The sequence below is a fragment of the Peromyscus leucopus genome, chromosome 16_21 (genome assembly GCF_004664715.2).
Source record: "Peromyscus leucopus breed LL Stock chromosome 16_21, UCI_PerLeu_2.1, whole genome shotgun sequence".
Lineage (NCBI taxonomy): Eukaryota > Metazoa > Chordata > Mammalia > Rodentia > Cricetidae > Peromyscus > Peromyscus leucopus.
Genome location: NC_051084.1, coordinates 12,654,407 through 12,670,859, shown reverse-complemented (window position 1 = coordinate 12,670,859; position 16,453 = coordinate 12,654,407). Strand labels below are relative to the sequence as shown.

Here is a 16,453-nt window from a genome sequence, read left to right as displayed (position 1 = left end):
CTTCCCCCCTCCCCCCAACACCCCTGCCCGCCCATCTCCAAAGAGTGAGCAGAGCAGGCCAGGGAGAGACAAGCAGAGCCCGACTTCACCAATGAGGTTGTGGATGTGGTAAACGGGGTCAATTCCCCGTCTTAGACAAACCCCAAGGTCTCCCCAGAACCCAGCTCCTGGGGTGGTGCACTTGCCTAGTGAGTAGGGCCTGAGTTGAATTCCGGCACTGCAATCAACAAATGCTTCCTAAAAAGCAGCTTTGTTCTGCTCCTGCCTCCCCCACGACACAGCAGCGGCTCCCTTCCCTCCCCCTCCAGACACCTCCCCTCTTACTCTCAGAGTCCTCCCCTGGACTGCGGACTGTGCTCCCTGTCAGGACACAGAGCCTTCCCTCAGGACCGAGTCCTGCCGACCTGATGACGTCCTCTGCGTGGCTGGCTGGAGCTTCACTGACTGCTCCTCTACTAGCAAACCCGGGGCATAGCTCAGCCTGGGGACGAGTTCGGGGACAGGCTCGCTGTCAGCCGCCTTAGGTCAGGTGGGAAGTCTGGCCTACCTGCTACTGCACGTGGCCGTTAGGACATCTTAACTGCTGAGCCTCTCCCTGGCCCCCAAACCAAAGGTTTCTAAACTCATGTGTCCAGTCCACCCTGTCTCTTAGAACCTGGGGCACTAACCCCACCATCTCCACACTTACTGGCCTAGTTATCTCCACTTGCATATCTAAAGTTCCTCTTCTTTCTCTTCTCTTGCATCAGGGCATCCTCTGGCCCAGCTGACCTCAAACTTGCTTTGGAGCCGAAGATACCGTTGAACCCGACACTTCCCCGAATGCGGCATTACAGTGCGTACCACCACTGACCCAGTCTGACCGTTCAAACTCAACGTCCTCCACACCAAATCCCTGCCCTCCCTACACATGTGCCCCACGGCACCCAGGAGTCATTCTGATCCTTTCCTCTCTGTCAATCCAAACCCAGCTGTGGTGGTTTGAAAGAAAATGGCCCCCAAAGGGAGCGGCACTATTAGGAGGTGTGGCCTTGTTGGAGGAAGTGTGTCACTGTGGGGGCGGGCTTTGAGGTCTCTTTTCTCAAGCTTCCCTCAGTGTGACAGTCAATCGACTTCCTGCTGCCTCTGAGTCAACATGTAAGGGCTCTCAGCTCCAGCACCATACCTGCCTGCACGCCATCATGATGATAATGGACCGAACCTCTGAAACTGTGAGCAAGCCACCTCAATTAAATGTTTTCTTTATAAGAGTTGCCGTGGTCATGGTGTCTCTTCACAGCAACAGGAACCTAACTAGAGCTGGGTGGTGGTGGCACATGCCTTTAATCCCAGCACTGGGGAGGCAGAGCCAGGCGGATCTCTGTGAGTTTGAGGCCAGCCTGGGCTACGGAGCGAGATCCAGGACAGGCACCAAAGCTACGCAGAGAAACTCTGTCTCGAAAACAAACAAACAAACAAATAAAAACCTAACTAAAACACAAGCCCATCAAGAACCTGGGCTCTGCTTGCAAAAGGCCCCAAACGTGGCCACCTTCCCTCCACTGTCCCCCCGTGACCACATGGCCCTTGGAGAACTACAGCCGTGTCCAGGGTGGCTGCTGTGTCCACACTCCACATCCAGAGGCTACCCAGAAGCCAGAGCGGTCTTTAAGATCACGCCCACTCCTAAGAACCCGGGGGTGCTCACAGCAGCTGCCAAGCCCTTCCCGAGGTCTCTGACCTGACCACACGCCGCTCTTCACTGGCCACCACGCTCCAGGCCTCGCTCCACAACCCTTCAACGGCCAGACATGCAGCCGAGCTCCTCACTGGCCACTCTCTCCACCCTAGTGGCCGCACGGCTTGCTCCCTTACCTCCTCAAGCCTTTGCTTAAATGTTACCTTCTCGGTGAGCTCATCCTGACTCTTCATCTGAATCTGTGGTCTCCCTTCTACCACTAAGGACGCCTGCTGGACCGTGCAGGACCCTGAAGCAATGCCCACTGATCACCGGGCACCTCTAAGCCTCCAGAGCTGTCAGCTGCCTGTCTTCCCTCAGCACGTGGGCTGTGAGAACAACCCCCTGCCTGCTTCTCTTCCCAGGATGCCCTGGGTCTCAATGGTGACTCTCAGGGCAGGTCTGGAATCAACCCTTGTCAATGAATGAATGAGGGATTTCTCTCTCTCTCTGGCCTGGGCAGCCACTCTCCAGCCTTCTGGGGACAACCATCCTTCTTACTGGGAAGACCTCAGGCCCCAGTGACGCCTTGCCCACTGGAGGGCAGCCTCCCCTGAGCACCCCTCCCTCCCACCCCCAGGCAAGCATCTGCAGCAGCACCTTCTGCCCTCACACGCCAAGGACTCACTCCCCCGGGCACGCACCTGGAAGTCTTCCTCATCCAAAATCTCCTTCCGCCACTTGATCAGGAAGGCCGCGCACACGTAGAGGTGGAAATGCGAGAACCCTTCGGGCTCAGACTGGGGGAAAGAGGAAGAGTCAGGCAGGGCTCGGAGCCCCAACAGGAGCCCATGGTGGGCCCCTCACGTCTGAGCCATCGAGGTGGGACACCCCGCCCAGCAGACATAGAACTGAAGGCGGATGGATGGAGACTTTCAAGCCACCGCACTTGGCAGGGAGCTGGCCACAGGGAGCTGGCCGCAGGGACTGGGGGGCAAGGGTCCCTGGTACCTGGTAGGTGTCCCACAGGCGGATGGTGCAGCGCAGAGGCAGCTCCCGCATCAGCAGGTTGTTCATCCACCGGAAGGCGAACTGCAGGTACTCCACCTCGTACCTCCTGAAGTGACTGTGTACCTGCTCTGGAAGGGACACGAGTCAGGAGCTGCTCTGGCCATGACTCGAGAGACAGGAGGTGAACTTGGCTGCTGGGCTTCATTACACCTCAGGGCAGGGCCAGGCCGGTAGGGAATCCTGGAGCCCATCTTGGCCATTTCCCTTCGGCTTCCCGGAGAGATGGCTAACAAAGGTGGAGACAGGGTTTCTCTGTGTAGTTTTGGAGCCTGTCCTGGATCTCACTCTGTAGCCCAGGCTGGCCTCGAACTCACAGAGAACCGCCCGGCTCTGCCTCTGAGTGCTGGGATTAAAGGTGTGTGCCACCACACCTGATTATTTCTTTTCTTTTTTGGGAGCGGGGAGATTCTTCTGCACACTTAGTAGAAACCAGCCGCCATCTGCACTTCGTTCCTGCCCCTGAGCCTGTACAGTACCCTGAGCAAATTAAACAGGCTGGTCCCTTATTCTGCATGACGGCTTTGTGAATAATGCTGGGTGGTCGGGGTTTCCGGTATTTACTTGTATTGTTTTTAGTCATGTAGGCATGTGTCTGCGTGTGGGTCTGTGCACATGAGTGCAGTCAGACATCAGATTCCTGGAGTTATTAACAGTGTGAGCCACCTCAGGTGGGTGCTCAGAACTGAACGTGGGTCCTCCTGAACAGCAGCAAGTGCTCATAACCGATGAGCCATCTCTCCAGCCCCCTTGCCGGATGGTTTTAAATCACCATCTTCTCATTTATAACATGGGACAGTGAGGGGCCAACAAGGTGACTCCAGGAATAAAGGCACCCGCAGCTTGTGGGTTTGCTGCTGCTGCTGCTGCAGTCTTCAAGTTTTTATAATGAGAAAGTACACAAGAAACAAGGATGTGGTGCACATTTACTTAGTGTGTGTGTGGTTGATGTGTGTGTGTGTGTGGTTGGCTGGTGTGTTTATGTGTGTGTGTGTGTGTGTGTGTTTGATGTGTGTGTATGTGGTTGGGGTGTATGGTTATGTATGTGTGTGGCATGGCTGGCTGGTGTGTGTGTCTGTGTATGTGTGTCTCTGTGTGTGTGGTCTTGCAGGGGTCAGAGGATAACTTGCAGTAATCAGTTCTCTCCTACCATGAGGATCAGGTTGTGGCAGAAAGTTTAACGGAGTAAACCAGCTCCTTGGCCCAGTGTTCCAATATTTTTAAGTTCCATGCCTTTATTGACCTGGGCCATGGGGGGAAAAAAGATACAAAGCAGCAGAAACCACTCATTTTACCCGCTGATATCCAATTGATGGCTAACCCCGGAAGCCACTCAGCCCCTCAAAAGAGGCCAGCATGCGCCCCATACAAAGCTCAGGGAAGCGATGGGCCTCTGTGGAAGCTGGCAGCTGGGGCCGAGCGGTGAGACTCAAGGGAAAGGTACTCCATTCACCACACAACACTACTGTGAGAACATGTGAAGGTGAGAGCCTAGGCCACGGGAAGACGGAGGGAGCAAGACAAACCAAGACTGTTTCCACAGCAAGAGAACCTGGGAGGGCAGCGAGCAGGCAAGGAGGGAGCCTCTGCTGGGGGAGCAGAAAGTCCCACAGGACAGAGGTCTGCAGCGACCAGCAGGCTTTAAGAAGCCACCACAGGCGGAGGGGGGGGGGGGGACATGCCCCTTTATCCCAGCACTCAGGAGGCAGAGGCAGGCAGATCTCTGTGAGTTCCAGACCAGCCTGGTCTCCTGGCCAGAGAGCTGCAGGACAGCCAGGGCTACACAGAGAAACCCTGTGTTGAAAAACAAAACAAAACAAACAGAGGAGGAGGAGGAAGAGGAGGAAGCAGAAGCCACTCCAAGCTCACTGGTCTAAGAGACCTCAGGTCACAGGTCCCCTGCCAGGTCCACAATGCAGGGAACATCCCCCCCCACCCCCCACCCCCGCATCTCTCTGGCCACTGAACCCTTGACCCCAAGGCTTCCTGGCTACTCCTCCAAGCACCTGCTCCTCCCAGATCCCTGCCTGGGTGGGTGGGGGCTGGGTTTGTACTGAGGTTCCCAGAGGAGTGTGGGAGGTCCCACTGGGGTGTCAGCCAGATTTGGGGAGCCTGCATCAAGCCTGGGATGCTGTATGTCCCTGAATGGCAGACAAGGTCAGCCCCAAAGCTGGGGGCTAAAGGCAATGGAAGCCACTGGTGCTTCCAATCGGGAGAGGGCCAGAGCCAGAGCCCCGCTCTAGAAAACCAGCCCATGACGACGGTTTGAAAGAGGACCAAGAGAATGTAAGTCCTTCTAGGAGGAGGTGGAGACAGCAAACGGCCTGGGCCAGGGCTGTGGACTAAGGGGAGGGGGTGACTAGGGCAGAGCTGCGGGGGAACTGAGAGCCTGGTGACAGAAATGAGGCCGGACAGACCTTGGGACAGCAGAGCTCACAGCCTTCCTGCTGAGCCCGAGTCAGTGCTGCAAAGACTGGGTCACGGCAAGGACAGGCTGGGAGGGGTTCGGGGAGGGCCACCCCGGGCAACTGCTAGAGAAGTCTGCGCCTCTCAACCTACCATCGATCCGGCTGACAAGCTCCTCCAGTGCCTTGACCTTCTTCTGGATCCCTGGCTGTGCAAAGGTGTAATTATCCTGCAAAGGACACAGAGCCTGGGGTAAGAGTGTCCAAACCGGCTGCCTACCACACACACCGAGAGCTCATGCCGACACAGGCTGCTCTGCTGCCGTGGCTGATCTGGGGGGGTGTGCACGCGTGTGTGCATGTGTGTGCGTGCGCGTGTTATACAGGCCAGGGTGATCTCGACTATCACTCCTCATCCTGTCTTTTGAGGTAGGGTCTCACTGAGACTGGAGCTCACAGAGGAGGGTGGTACCTCTCCAGTGCCAGGGGTTAGGCTCAGGTTCACTTTATTAACTGAGCCATCTCCCCAGTCCCTGAAGCACATAAGTATGCCAGGGGCTGGAGAGAAGGCTCAGTGGTCAAGAGTGCACACCCTCTTCCCGGGGACCCACTGCGGTTCCTAGCACTCACAGCCAGTGGTCACAGCCACCTCAAACTGCAGATCCCAGTGACCTAGCCCCTCTGGCCTCCACGAATACCTGCACTCATTCGCACATACCCACACACAGACACACGATTAAAAACAGAATGAACATGTTTTAAAATTCACCAGTGCTAACAGCTAGTGACTGGTTTTAGAAAACAAAGGGATTCATAAAACTGCGGCACGTGGTGGAAGGCGGATGGAGCCCGGCACTGTGGTTGACCACAGGATCCGGGGACAGAGTAGAGAGCAAGGGCCCTCTCTGAGGACAGCTAGTGTAGCATGGTGGTCTCCTCAGATCATTGTCCAGTGAAGCTAAGAGGAGGGGCAGAGGAGCACTGGCAGGGGATGGCCCTGCCGGACACAGAAGAGCCGTAACGACGCAGAAAGCTAAGGGAGCCCTGGACCTGGCTGGGCCGCTCACCTGGATCCCGTCCAGCAGCTTGCTCATACACCAAAAGCTGTCTGCCTCAATGCTTCGCAGCATGTCCTGAGACAAGTTGGTCACATCAAAGTTCTCCACGTCCTCTTCTGTAAAACAGAAGGGGAAGAAAATCCAGAGCCTTATGTAAAAACCTACTGTGGTCCATGGAGTGCCTCGCAGTTCCCAGGGATCCCATCCTAACGCTGACCGGGCCATTTCTCACTCCAGCCCAGCACACCTTACTCTTCCTTGGCATTTCTCACTTAGATTTTTTAAGAAAATGACCACTCAGGACTTTTGCTCAATGAGCTACACTGAGCTCAACCCAAGGAATGGTCTGGAAAAATTCTTTGATTACAGACATTCAGTGAGCTGTCTACCACGCTCACAGGACAGCTGGGTAGGAGCCCTTGTTCAACATAGGGATGGACTCCCTGAATGCTGGCATTAGACTCAGCCCAATGGGGGAGCCTCTGGGACTTAATTCCATCATGCTGGTATTTCTCACTGATACAGGATACACACACACACACACACACACACACACACACACACACACACACACACACGAGTTTTGTAGACAAATGAGAAACACTGTATTTCTATTATCACCATCTTGGAGACTCAGCAAGACCATAACATCCATAGCATACAAAAGGATACCAAGAGTTACAAGAAAGAGTCTGTTAAGCTTGAGCACAGGGCCTCTCTTAGAGGACTACTAACTTAAAAGTGTGTGTGCGTGAGTGGGTGTGTACCTGTTCATGTACACATGTTTATATGCCATGTATGTGTAGGGACATGCAGAGGCCAGAGAGTGTGTCAGATCCCTGGATGGAGTTATAGGCAGGGCGGTTGTGGGTACTGGAACTGAACTCAGGTCCTCTGGAAGAGCAGGAAGCTGTCTTAACCACTGAGTCATCTCTCCAGCCCAAATGTCTACTAACTCCTCTCGGAGATTCCAGTTGGTAGCAGGGATGAGAGGCTGTCTGCTCCAAGGCCCAAGCAGAGGAGATTAAGAAACTCAAAGGAGAAGGCCAAGGGTGTCCCCTTTGTGGGCATCGTTAACCAGCGCTCCCTGCCTACGCCCCTCAGCTCTGCACGAGAGGCAGCTTTTCTCCTCAGACCCATCAGCACTGTTTAAAAAGTGTCCACTGCATGTATTCCCTTGTGCCAGGGAGACGCGGTCAGCTGACTGACAAAACACATTCAGAATCCCATCCTTTCATCCGTGGGAATTACAGAGACCTTTATCCACAAGGCTTCACAACATTTAACAGTTCCTGGAGTCCCGTTCTGCCTGTGTCATGACACAGCATGTATGTGGAGGTCAGAGGAAAACTTGTGGAAGCCAGTTCTCTCCTAACACATAGGTCCAGGGGATTGAACTCGGGTCCTCAGACTTGACAGCACACCCCTTTACCCGATGAGCCATCTCACCTGCCCAAGAACTGTTCTGTTGTAGCTTTTATGAACATCAAGGGCTACTTAGGGATAGCAGAGACAGAGAGACAGAGGGGGATGCTGCTGGAGACAGTGGACTACTCGTCAGGAAAGCTAGGATGGCCAGAGTTGACATCTGTAAAGTGATAACCTCCATGCCTTGCACACGGCAGGCACACAGATAGATTACATGAGATGAGGTTTTCCAGGAATGATGAGCTGCATTTATAATGCAGTGTGATGCAGGAGGCATGCCATGGCTTTAACGGGAGAGCAAGGAGTGACATTGTTCACGGGAGACTCCCAACTGCTGCCCACGCGGCATCCGAGCCTGCTTCCCGAGCAGGGGCAGAACAGAACACACCTCTGCCCTACTGTGCCTGCTCCCCAGGTGCTGGGAAGAAAGGATTTCATTCTTTAAGTTCTCCTGGACTTTAAAAAATTGCTAAGGATGCCGGGTGGTAGTGGCGCACACCTTTAACCCCAACACTCCAGAGGCAGAGGCAGGCAGATCTATGAGTCTGAGGCCAGCCTAGTCCACAGAGAGAGATCCAGGACAGGCTCCAAAGCTACCCAGAGAAACCCTGTCTCAGAAAAAAAAAAAAAAAAAAAAAAAAGCTAAGGTTAGCATAATTTTAGAGTAGCCCAAATGTACACTGTTTTTGAGGGGGAGCCACATTGACCTTTTATCAACAAAAATCAACAAAAATTTTGTAAAAACAATACTAACCTTACAGAAATGAAGAATCAGATAATATACAAAGATCCACCAGAGAAATTAAAATAAAAAGAGTCTAGGAAATATCATTTCTCTAAGGTAAGAACTCTTATGCAGTAGTTTTGGAAGGCCGTATGCGTTATTCAGCCGACTCCACGCGGTCCTCCTGATAAGGAAGACCGTTATGTTCCGAGGGAACCCAGACTTCTGTGCGGACCTCTAGCTCACTCCTGCTCAGCCGGCCTCTACTCGTCGGGATTACTCGAGGGGCGCGAACCCAGTCTGCCTCCACCGCTCACAATCACAAACACTGCCCGGAGAACGGCTCCGGGGCCCGGGCCCTGGCAGCTCCTTCCTCGCCAGTGGGCACAGGACTCACTAACCCATCCTTGGCAACAGCTCCCCAGGTAGGAGACAGGGGTGCGAGGTTCAGACAAGACCACACCCCCTCTCCTCACACATTTCCCAAAGGAAAATACAGAGCTTCATAATCATTTATTTTTGATTTTTTTAACCCTTATTTTAAAAAAAAATTAGATTTTCTTACTTTATACATATGAATACATATATGTGCATCATGTGCATGCCTGGTGCCCAGCTGCCAGAAATGGCACAGAATCTTTAGGACGTGAGTTATGGGGGGTTGTGAGTCACCATCTAGGTGTTGGGAATTGAACCTGGGTCTCTGCAAGAGTAAAAATGCTCTAATGTGGCTGAGTCATCGTCGACCCTTAATCCACCTTTATTTTGTGGGCATCTGGCCTGCATGTGCGCCTGTGCACCACGTGGATCCCCGGGGACCGTGGTTACAGACGGTTGTGAGCTGATCCAGGGACCTCTGGACGTGCAGCCACACTGCTGAGCTCTCTTTCCAGGGCTGTTCTGATTTCTAGCTGTGCCCATGTGGGGTACATGGCCGTGGCAGACAGAGAGCACTTTTCAGGAGTCCACCCTGCTGAGGGGGGTCTCTCCTGTTCCCGCCTGTTGCATATTCCAGGCGATTCTCCTGTCTCTGCCTTCCCATCCCACTGAAGGCATGCTGGATTGCAGACACACGCCACCACATCTGGCATCTTCCATGGGTTCTGGGGATCTGAACTCAGGTGGCAGGGCTTGCTCAGCAAGTGTTTTCATCTGCTGGTCATCTCGCCAGGTCAATGATTTTTTTTTTAAGATTTATTTATTTATTTATTATGTATACAATGTTCTGCCTGCATGTGTGTCTGCAGGCCAGAAGAGGGCACCAAATCTCATTACAGATTGTTGTGAGCCACTGTGTGGGTGCTGGGAATTGAACTCAGGACCTTTGGAAGAGCAGCCAGTGCTCTTAACCTCTGAGCCATCTCTCCAGCCCCAATAATTTCTTAAAATTCTATAATTTTGATATTTTTATTATTTATTATTATTTTGTGATAGCGTTTTGTTACACCATCAAGGCTGTGTCCTCAAACCTACGATCCTCCTGCCTCTGCCTCCTAAGGGCTGGGATTACAGATGTGTGCCACTGTGTCCAACCTTCTAGTAACCTGGGGTCCTTCAACCTGGTCGCTTTAGCGTTCCAGCACACTACAAGCGGGGCCGGCAAGCACACAGAGCAGAGCCACAGAGACAGTGGAGGGCCCGGAGACAACGGGGTCGGGCTGCCTCGCCAGACATACCGCCTGCCGTGTGCTGTGGTGAAGGGTTCCCTCTGAAGCCAGGCTGCAGAACTCAGTCTGGGCTGTGCCTCTCACTGTCTCAGTCACTCTGGACGTAGCACCGCTTTCTGTCCCTCAGCTCATCATCTGTTAATGAGCAGTGACACCAGTGCCAGCCCGGGGACGAGGCGAGGACAGTTAAATGCGCGGTGCTAACCGCTGCTGGCCCGGATTCTACGATCATCACTAGGGAAGGACAAACACACCACTGTCAGGTTGGAGCCACTGACGTCTGCTCCCTATTATCTGAAGCCACACTGAATCTGAGAGACAAACCCACCACCCCAAAGTATACCTAAAAAGTAAGTCAAAACCAGGTGGTGATGGCACACGCCTTTAATCCCAGCACTCATAGGCTGAGGGAGGTGGATCTCTGTGAGTTCAAGGCCAATCTGGTCTACAGAGTGAGTTCCAGAACAGCCTACACAAAGAAACCTTGTCTTGGGGAACAAAGGAAAAAAAAAAGGTCAAGTTTCAAAGTTTGTTTTTCATTTTAATTTATTTGTGTGTATGTGGTGTGCGCATGCACACACCTATCGTGTGTGTGAGCGCATGCACACACCTATTGTGTGTGTGTGTGTGTGAGCGCATGCACAGCAGTACCACAATGCTCCTGTGGAGGTCAGAGAACAACCTGGGGGAGTTGGTCCTCTCCGTCCACAGTATGGATTCCAGGATTGAACTCAGGTCCTAAGGCTGGTGGCAACCCCCTCACCTGAGGAGCCCCCTCACCGGCCCTACTTCCCAGCTTTCTGCTCCTATCTTTTCGGTTTTAAGTAGGAAAAATCACATTTAACAAGGAGTCACAAGTTGGCAAGGTGCTCACTCAGTAACTGCACCATCTCCAAACCTTCAGCTATGGGGGGGCAGGGCAAAGGGACTACAGATGAAGTCTGGGGGCCTCAGGTTGGGGGGCTATGGTCAGCCATGTGCCCTTGGCATTCACTGGTGGTGGGATAGCTCACTGCACTTCCGTGGGTGGGGAGTGGGATAGCTCACTGCACTTCCTGGGGGTGGGTGTGCATAGCTCTTTCTCTGCCTACTGGGAGGATGGAGCTGAGCACACTGGGAAAAGCAGCGGAACGGGAGGAGCGGGCTCTGAAGGGCTTCACTCAGCATAAACAATCTGTTCAGAAGGATCACTAAGCGTCCACTTGAGGAAACGCCACACATAATTGGAGCTCAACAGGAAACTCGCCAGCCTCTCTGCCTCAGGCGAGGGCCTGTCTGGTTGCCATGCGTGTTATGGCAGCAGGGAGTGAGTTTAAGGGGTTTTTATGGCTATTTTAAGAGGAATGCATCCAGAGGAGGACACCAAACAGCTCTTTATGAAAACAAAACTGCCCTCTCTGGGCTGGACGAGAACATGGCTATTGACTGGCTGGTAAAATGCACTGGAGCGGTGGCTCCAGTCAACGCTGATTGCACTCAGAACTCTTACCCAGATCAATTGGTGCAAAGGGAGCCTCACTAACAGGCTGGAAGCCCAGAGGAGAAATGGCTAGTTCTCCTCAGAGCTGGCGACTCACTGCTCCAGGCACTTCCAGAGCCCTAGGAGGTCCCAGGGCAATCCCAGCTCTGTGATCAGAAGGGGCTCAGACACTCAAAGCCATCAACTGCAGAGGGCCTCACTGGTTCTCAGTCCCTCCGCCCCTCCTTCCTTCCTTTCTTCCTTCCTCCCTTCCTTCCTTCCTTCCTTCCTTCCTTCCTTCCTTCCTTCCTTCCTTCCTTTTCTTTTGAAACTAGACTCATAAGAATCCCTTGAATAAACTGAGCATGGTGGTGCACACCTTTAATTCCAGCACTCGGGAGGCAGAGGCAGGCGGATCTCTGTGAGTTCGAGGCCAGCCTGGGCTACAGAGTGAGTTCCAGGACAGCCAGGGCTACACAGAGAAACCCTGTCTCAAAAGCCAAAGGATCCTTGCACAGTATTTTCTGATCACAGTGCACTGGGGAGATAGCCAGGAGGATAAAGCACCTGCCATGAAAGCATGAGCGTCTGAGGCTGGACCACAGCAGCTGTCTAGAAGTCAGACCCTCAACAGTGAACATGCTCAACAAGGAGCATCAACAGTGAGCATCCTCCATAGTGAGCATGCTCAATAGTGAGCATCAATAGTGAGCATCATCATCCCAACACTGCAGTGGAGATGGGGATTTCTGAAGCTCATTGGCCAGCCAGTTTTTTTTTTTTTTGGGGGGGGGGGCGTTGTTTTTGAGACAAGGTCTCTCACTGGATCCAGAGCTCATCAATTCAGCCAGGCTGGCCTTGAATTCACAGAGATCTGCCTGGCTCTGGCCCCCAAATGCTGGGATTAAAGGCGTGCGCCATCACCGCCTGCCCTTCTAAGACTTTCTAATGATTGCCAGGGACAGGTGGCGCTCACTGCTTGGAGAGAAAGCTAGGTCTGATATACCCTGACTTGACAGGCCATACCTGCCACTGGAACACAGTGGACTCCTCAGGGAGCACTCACCCCCTCGGTGACAGGAAACCCAGCAGTGGACCCCCAGGGAGCACTCCCACACAGGGATACCACTCAGTTCAGCACTCCAGCAGTTTTCACATGGCTGGGAGGACTTCACACACTCCCTGTCTGCCTGTTATACCTGAAGCTGCTTCTTCCAAGGAGCAGCTTTAAGAGCGAGCTAGGGTCCCGGGTGGGGCCCATGTCTGCTGCGGGCCGCAGGAATATATCATAAGAACTCAGCTGGTTATGGCAAAGTCACTACCTGGAGGGATCAGGGAATTCCTCCAGAGGAAGCCAAATTCCAAGAGTTTTTGGTGTTATTTGGCTTGTTATATATCAGCTGTCTTCTGTTATGAAAATCATGTGTGCCTTCATAGTTTTCCCAATTGACTTTTCCCTAAGAAGGGCTAACAGTGTGGACCTGATCACTCTCTGGGCATACACATTCCAGGTATTTGGACAACAGCCTCAGGAAAGGCTTTCTCTGGAATCAGATTCTCCCTTGGCCACTTTCAAGGACTAGCAGTAATAACAGTCCACACGCAAGTCTCCTGATTTAAGGTAAATTCCATAAGGAGACACCACCTAGGTCAGGTGGACGTTAAGTAATAGCTTTACACAGTTTAGCCCGGACCCTCCTTTCTTACAGCCTTACTAACTTTATAGACCGTTAACTCCCTACCTAACCACTTCTAGGAATATTTAGATAACCTTCTGTGCTGACAGCTATGCTCAGCCAGAACCCCAGTTCAAGCCTCCCTGTAATTATCATTGGCAGCATCCGGCCAGGTCCATCCCCAGATGGAGGAAAGTATTTTATCAGAGATACCTCTGTATTCTCTAAGAACAGACTTAAGCATCCGGGCTACCTGTTTGAGAAAGCCTGACAAATGTGCCAATTAAGCTTAACTTCCTCCTTTCCCAAACCTCCCTTTAACTATCCAGACCTCCCTTTAACTATCACCAGAGGCATCTAGCTGTACACAGGTTGCCTAGTGACCAAGCACACTTTCTCCCACCCTGCAGAAAAATGGCAGATAGCTTGGGCAGATATGAGCCACAGGAAAAAAGAAGACAGTTTTATTTTCTCCCATTGACCTAGCAACTTATAGATTCTTAACATTTTCTACCAATCACGTTTAAGATTATAGTTGAGCGCATAAGAGCCCTCTTCTTAGATATTACCTGAATTTAGCCTTTAGTTAATTCATTTCCCCATTGGTCACTTCCCTTTGGGGTTGCAAGTGATAATTAACGGTTATTGCCTCCCTGTGTGATTCTTATCACCCCTCCGTTTGACCCTGGAAGCCTGGCTTTACACTGCTAAGGGAATACTGCTTGTAAGTGTATATATCCCCGGACTCCCAGGGCACAAGAGGACGGAGAAGAGAAAAGAGAATGGAAGAACTAGACGGGTAAGAACTTGAGAGGAACAAACTGAGATGGGGAAGAACTAGATTGAAGGGCTAAAAGAGAGGACAAGAGGAACGAGATGGAAGATGAGGAAGAGCCAGATGGGGAAGAACAAGATGAGGAAGAACAAGACGAGAAAGAAGGAGATGGGAGGGGAGCGGATATGGGAAAGAACTAGATGGATGAGAACCTAGAAGAGACAGAACTAGATGAAGGAATTAAGATAGAACCTAGAGGGGACAGCAGATTAATGTAAAGAGATATTGGGCAAGAAAGGAGCTAAATATGAGAGCAGAGTATAAGCTTGTAACTGACACAGAATAATGAAGTATATGGACTAAGGAGTTTCGTGTACATAGATTCATTTCTTTTCATCAAAGATTAATTAGCAGCTGGTTGTAGATTCTTCCAGACCCTGGGAGGGGACTATTGAGGGGCTGGACCCCCGCAGTCCCCAATACATGTCCTTAGAGTGTCAGTCACTCGTCATGCCACTGACTACAGGAATCACAGCTCTTCCCCGGGGAACTCAGCTGTTCAGCAGTGGCCACGGAAGCCAGGTGTTGGAAGTCAGCGTGGATCTGTCTTGCGTCCACAGTATTTGGATGAAACAGACCTGGGGCCTCCCTCCTTCCTTATTAACTTCCAACTGCCTCACTCTCTCTCCAGACGCAGCTCCGCCACCATCTCCTCCTCATCTCCTCACTGCCTTCGGCTCTGGGGACCAGCCAGCAGCATCTCTTGGTCTCTTGACGGTTAGCTCTGCTTTGCTGGTCAGAATTACTCCACCGAGGTGGAAGCTGCCGAGGCTGCGGTGAAGCACCTGGTCACTGCACCTACGGTATCCGACACCTCCCTCCCTCCGGGCTATTATCCTGACCCGGATGGTGTGGCCACTTCTTCCAAAAACCAGCCAAGAGGCCTGAGGGCATTTTGTCCTTACCACACAAAACAGGCTCAGACAGACAACACTTCACAGAATCTAGTAAGCACTTGCCCATCTTTTCCAACTTAGCATCCGTCTCTCCCAACCATATATATAAATACAGGTCTTTTTGTTTGTTTGTTTTCACTCTAGGTCAGTGGTTCTCAACCCTCCTAACACTGCGACCCTTTAAATACAGTTCCTCCTGTTGTGGTGGCCCCAACCATACAATTATTTTCGCTGCTACTTCATAACTGCAATTTTGCCACTGCTATGATTATACATATTCTGGGAGATAGAGGCTTGGCAAGGGGGTCATGGCCCACAGGTTGAGAACCATGCTCTAGGACAATTTTCCCAGCATTTAAGAAAGAAGCAAGAGGAGCAAACTGCAAATCCCAGTGGCTTCCAGGAGAAAGGAGATGGAGAAGACAAGAGCCAGCCACTCTGCCCATGGTGGGGTCCGCCAGGCAGCCATGGCAAAGGAAAGGGGCCTCAGAGAAAGGCTGAAGGAGCCCCCCCCAGTTCAGACGCTAGGAGAGCTCTCTGAAGGAACACTGTCCACACAACCTGCACAAACATACACACATGCCCAGTTCTGCTCTGTATGTCCCCACATCTGTGGTTAACAACAGTAAAATGGGGACAGTAGTTTCCATGACGTAGGAGAGCTTCTTCCTCACCCACTCCTGGGGACCCCATTAAAGAGCCCTGGGTTCTGACCTCCGGCGCTGCAGACGGGTTTTGTTCGCTTCTGGGCTCTGTATAAATGTAACCACACGACAGGAGCTTTCCCATCATGCATCAGGAGCAGCTCCTTTTGTGGCTGAGCACTACCCCACAGCATGAATAGCTACGAATGACTAGTGCAGTTATTTCCAGCTTTTGTTTGTGAATAAAGTTGCTGTGAATATTCTTGCTCTGTCTTGTAGGAGTTATAAGTTTTCATTCTCTTTGAACCAATATCTAAGAGTGGAAGGCAGGATGTTTTGCTTTGCTCATGGCCCCCGTCCCAGTCCCTAAGTGTACCCCGTCATAAGTTCGGAGACGGACCTGACACTCGCTGGGTGCAGCTCAGAAGTGTGATACACTGCCCCCCAGTGGCCACGCCTGGCACAGCTCCACTAGTTTTGGAGTATCCTGTGCCCAAACCATGGGATATGTATGTACGTGTAGAAGCCACAAGGAAGGCATGGGAGGAGGGGGATCTTCAGATCGTCTCTGGCCTCCAAGCATGAGAGTCTGGTGATGGAGGGGAGAGGGAAATAGTGGTATATGAAGTGCTACTGGAGATAACTCAGCTACAGGGTGCTAGTAAGTTCTAGGTGGACATGATGGGACAGTATGCCTGGGGTCTTAGGGAGAACATTCAGGAGGGTGGCTTCTCAGGAAGGAGTCACCCAGAGGGTAAGGAGGCAGGGCACGATAAGGTTTCAGGTTTGAAATGTCGATTCTAGGAGTCTGTGAAACAGCTTGGCAGGCAAGGTGCTGGCCACCTTGATTCTTGGAACCCACATGGTACAGAGAGCTAACTGACTCCTGCAAGTTGTCCTCACCCCATACCACACCACACCACACCACACCACACC

At 52.2% G+C, this 16,453-nt stretch overlaps 1 protein-coding gene across 1 annotated transcript in view; it reads right to left on the bottom strand.

Moving 5' to 3' along the window:
- The window catches only part of Tbc1d22b (TBC1 domain family member 22B), a 70,924-nt gene that overhangs the window by 8,497 nt on the left and 45,974 nt on the right, over window positions 1-16,453 (bottom strand). Inside the window, exons 9-12 of the mRNA XM_028885035.2 lie at window positions 6,198-6,304; window positions 5,285-5,360; window positions 2,669-2,796; window positions 2,362-2,457 (exon numbers count right to left, since the gene is read on the bottom strand). Coding sequence (XP_028740868.1) covers window positions 2,362-2,457; window positions 2,669-2,796; window positions 5,285-5,360; window positions 6,198-6,304 — 407 coding nt within the window. The remainder of the gene's footprint in view (window positions 1-2,361; window positions 2,458-2,668; window positions 2,797-5,284; window positions 5,361-6,197; window positions 6,305-16,453) is intronic.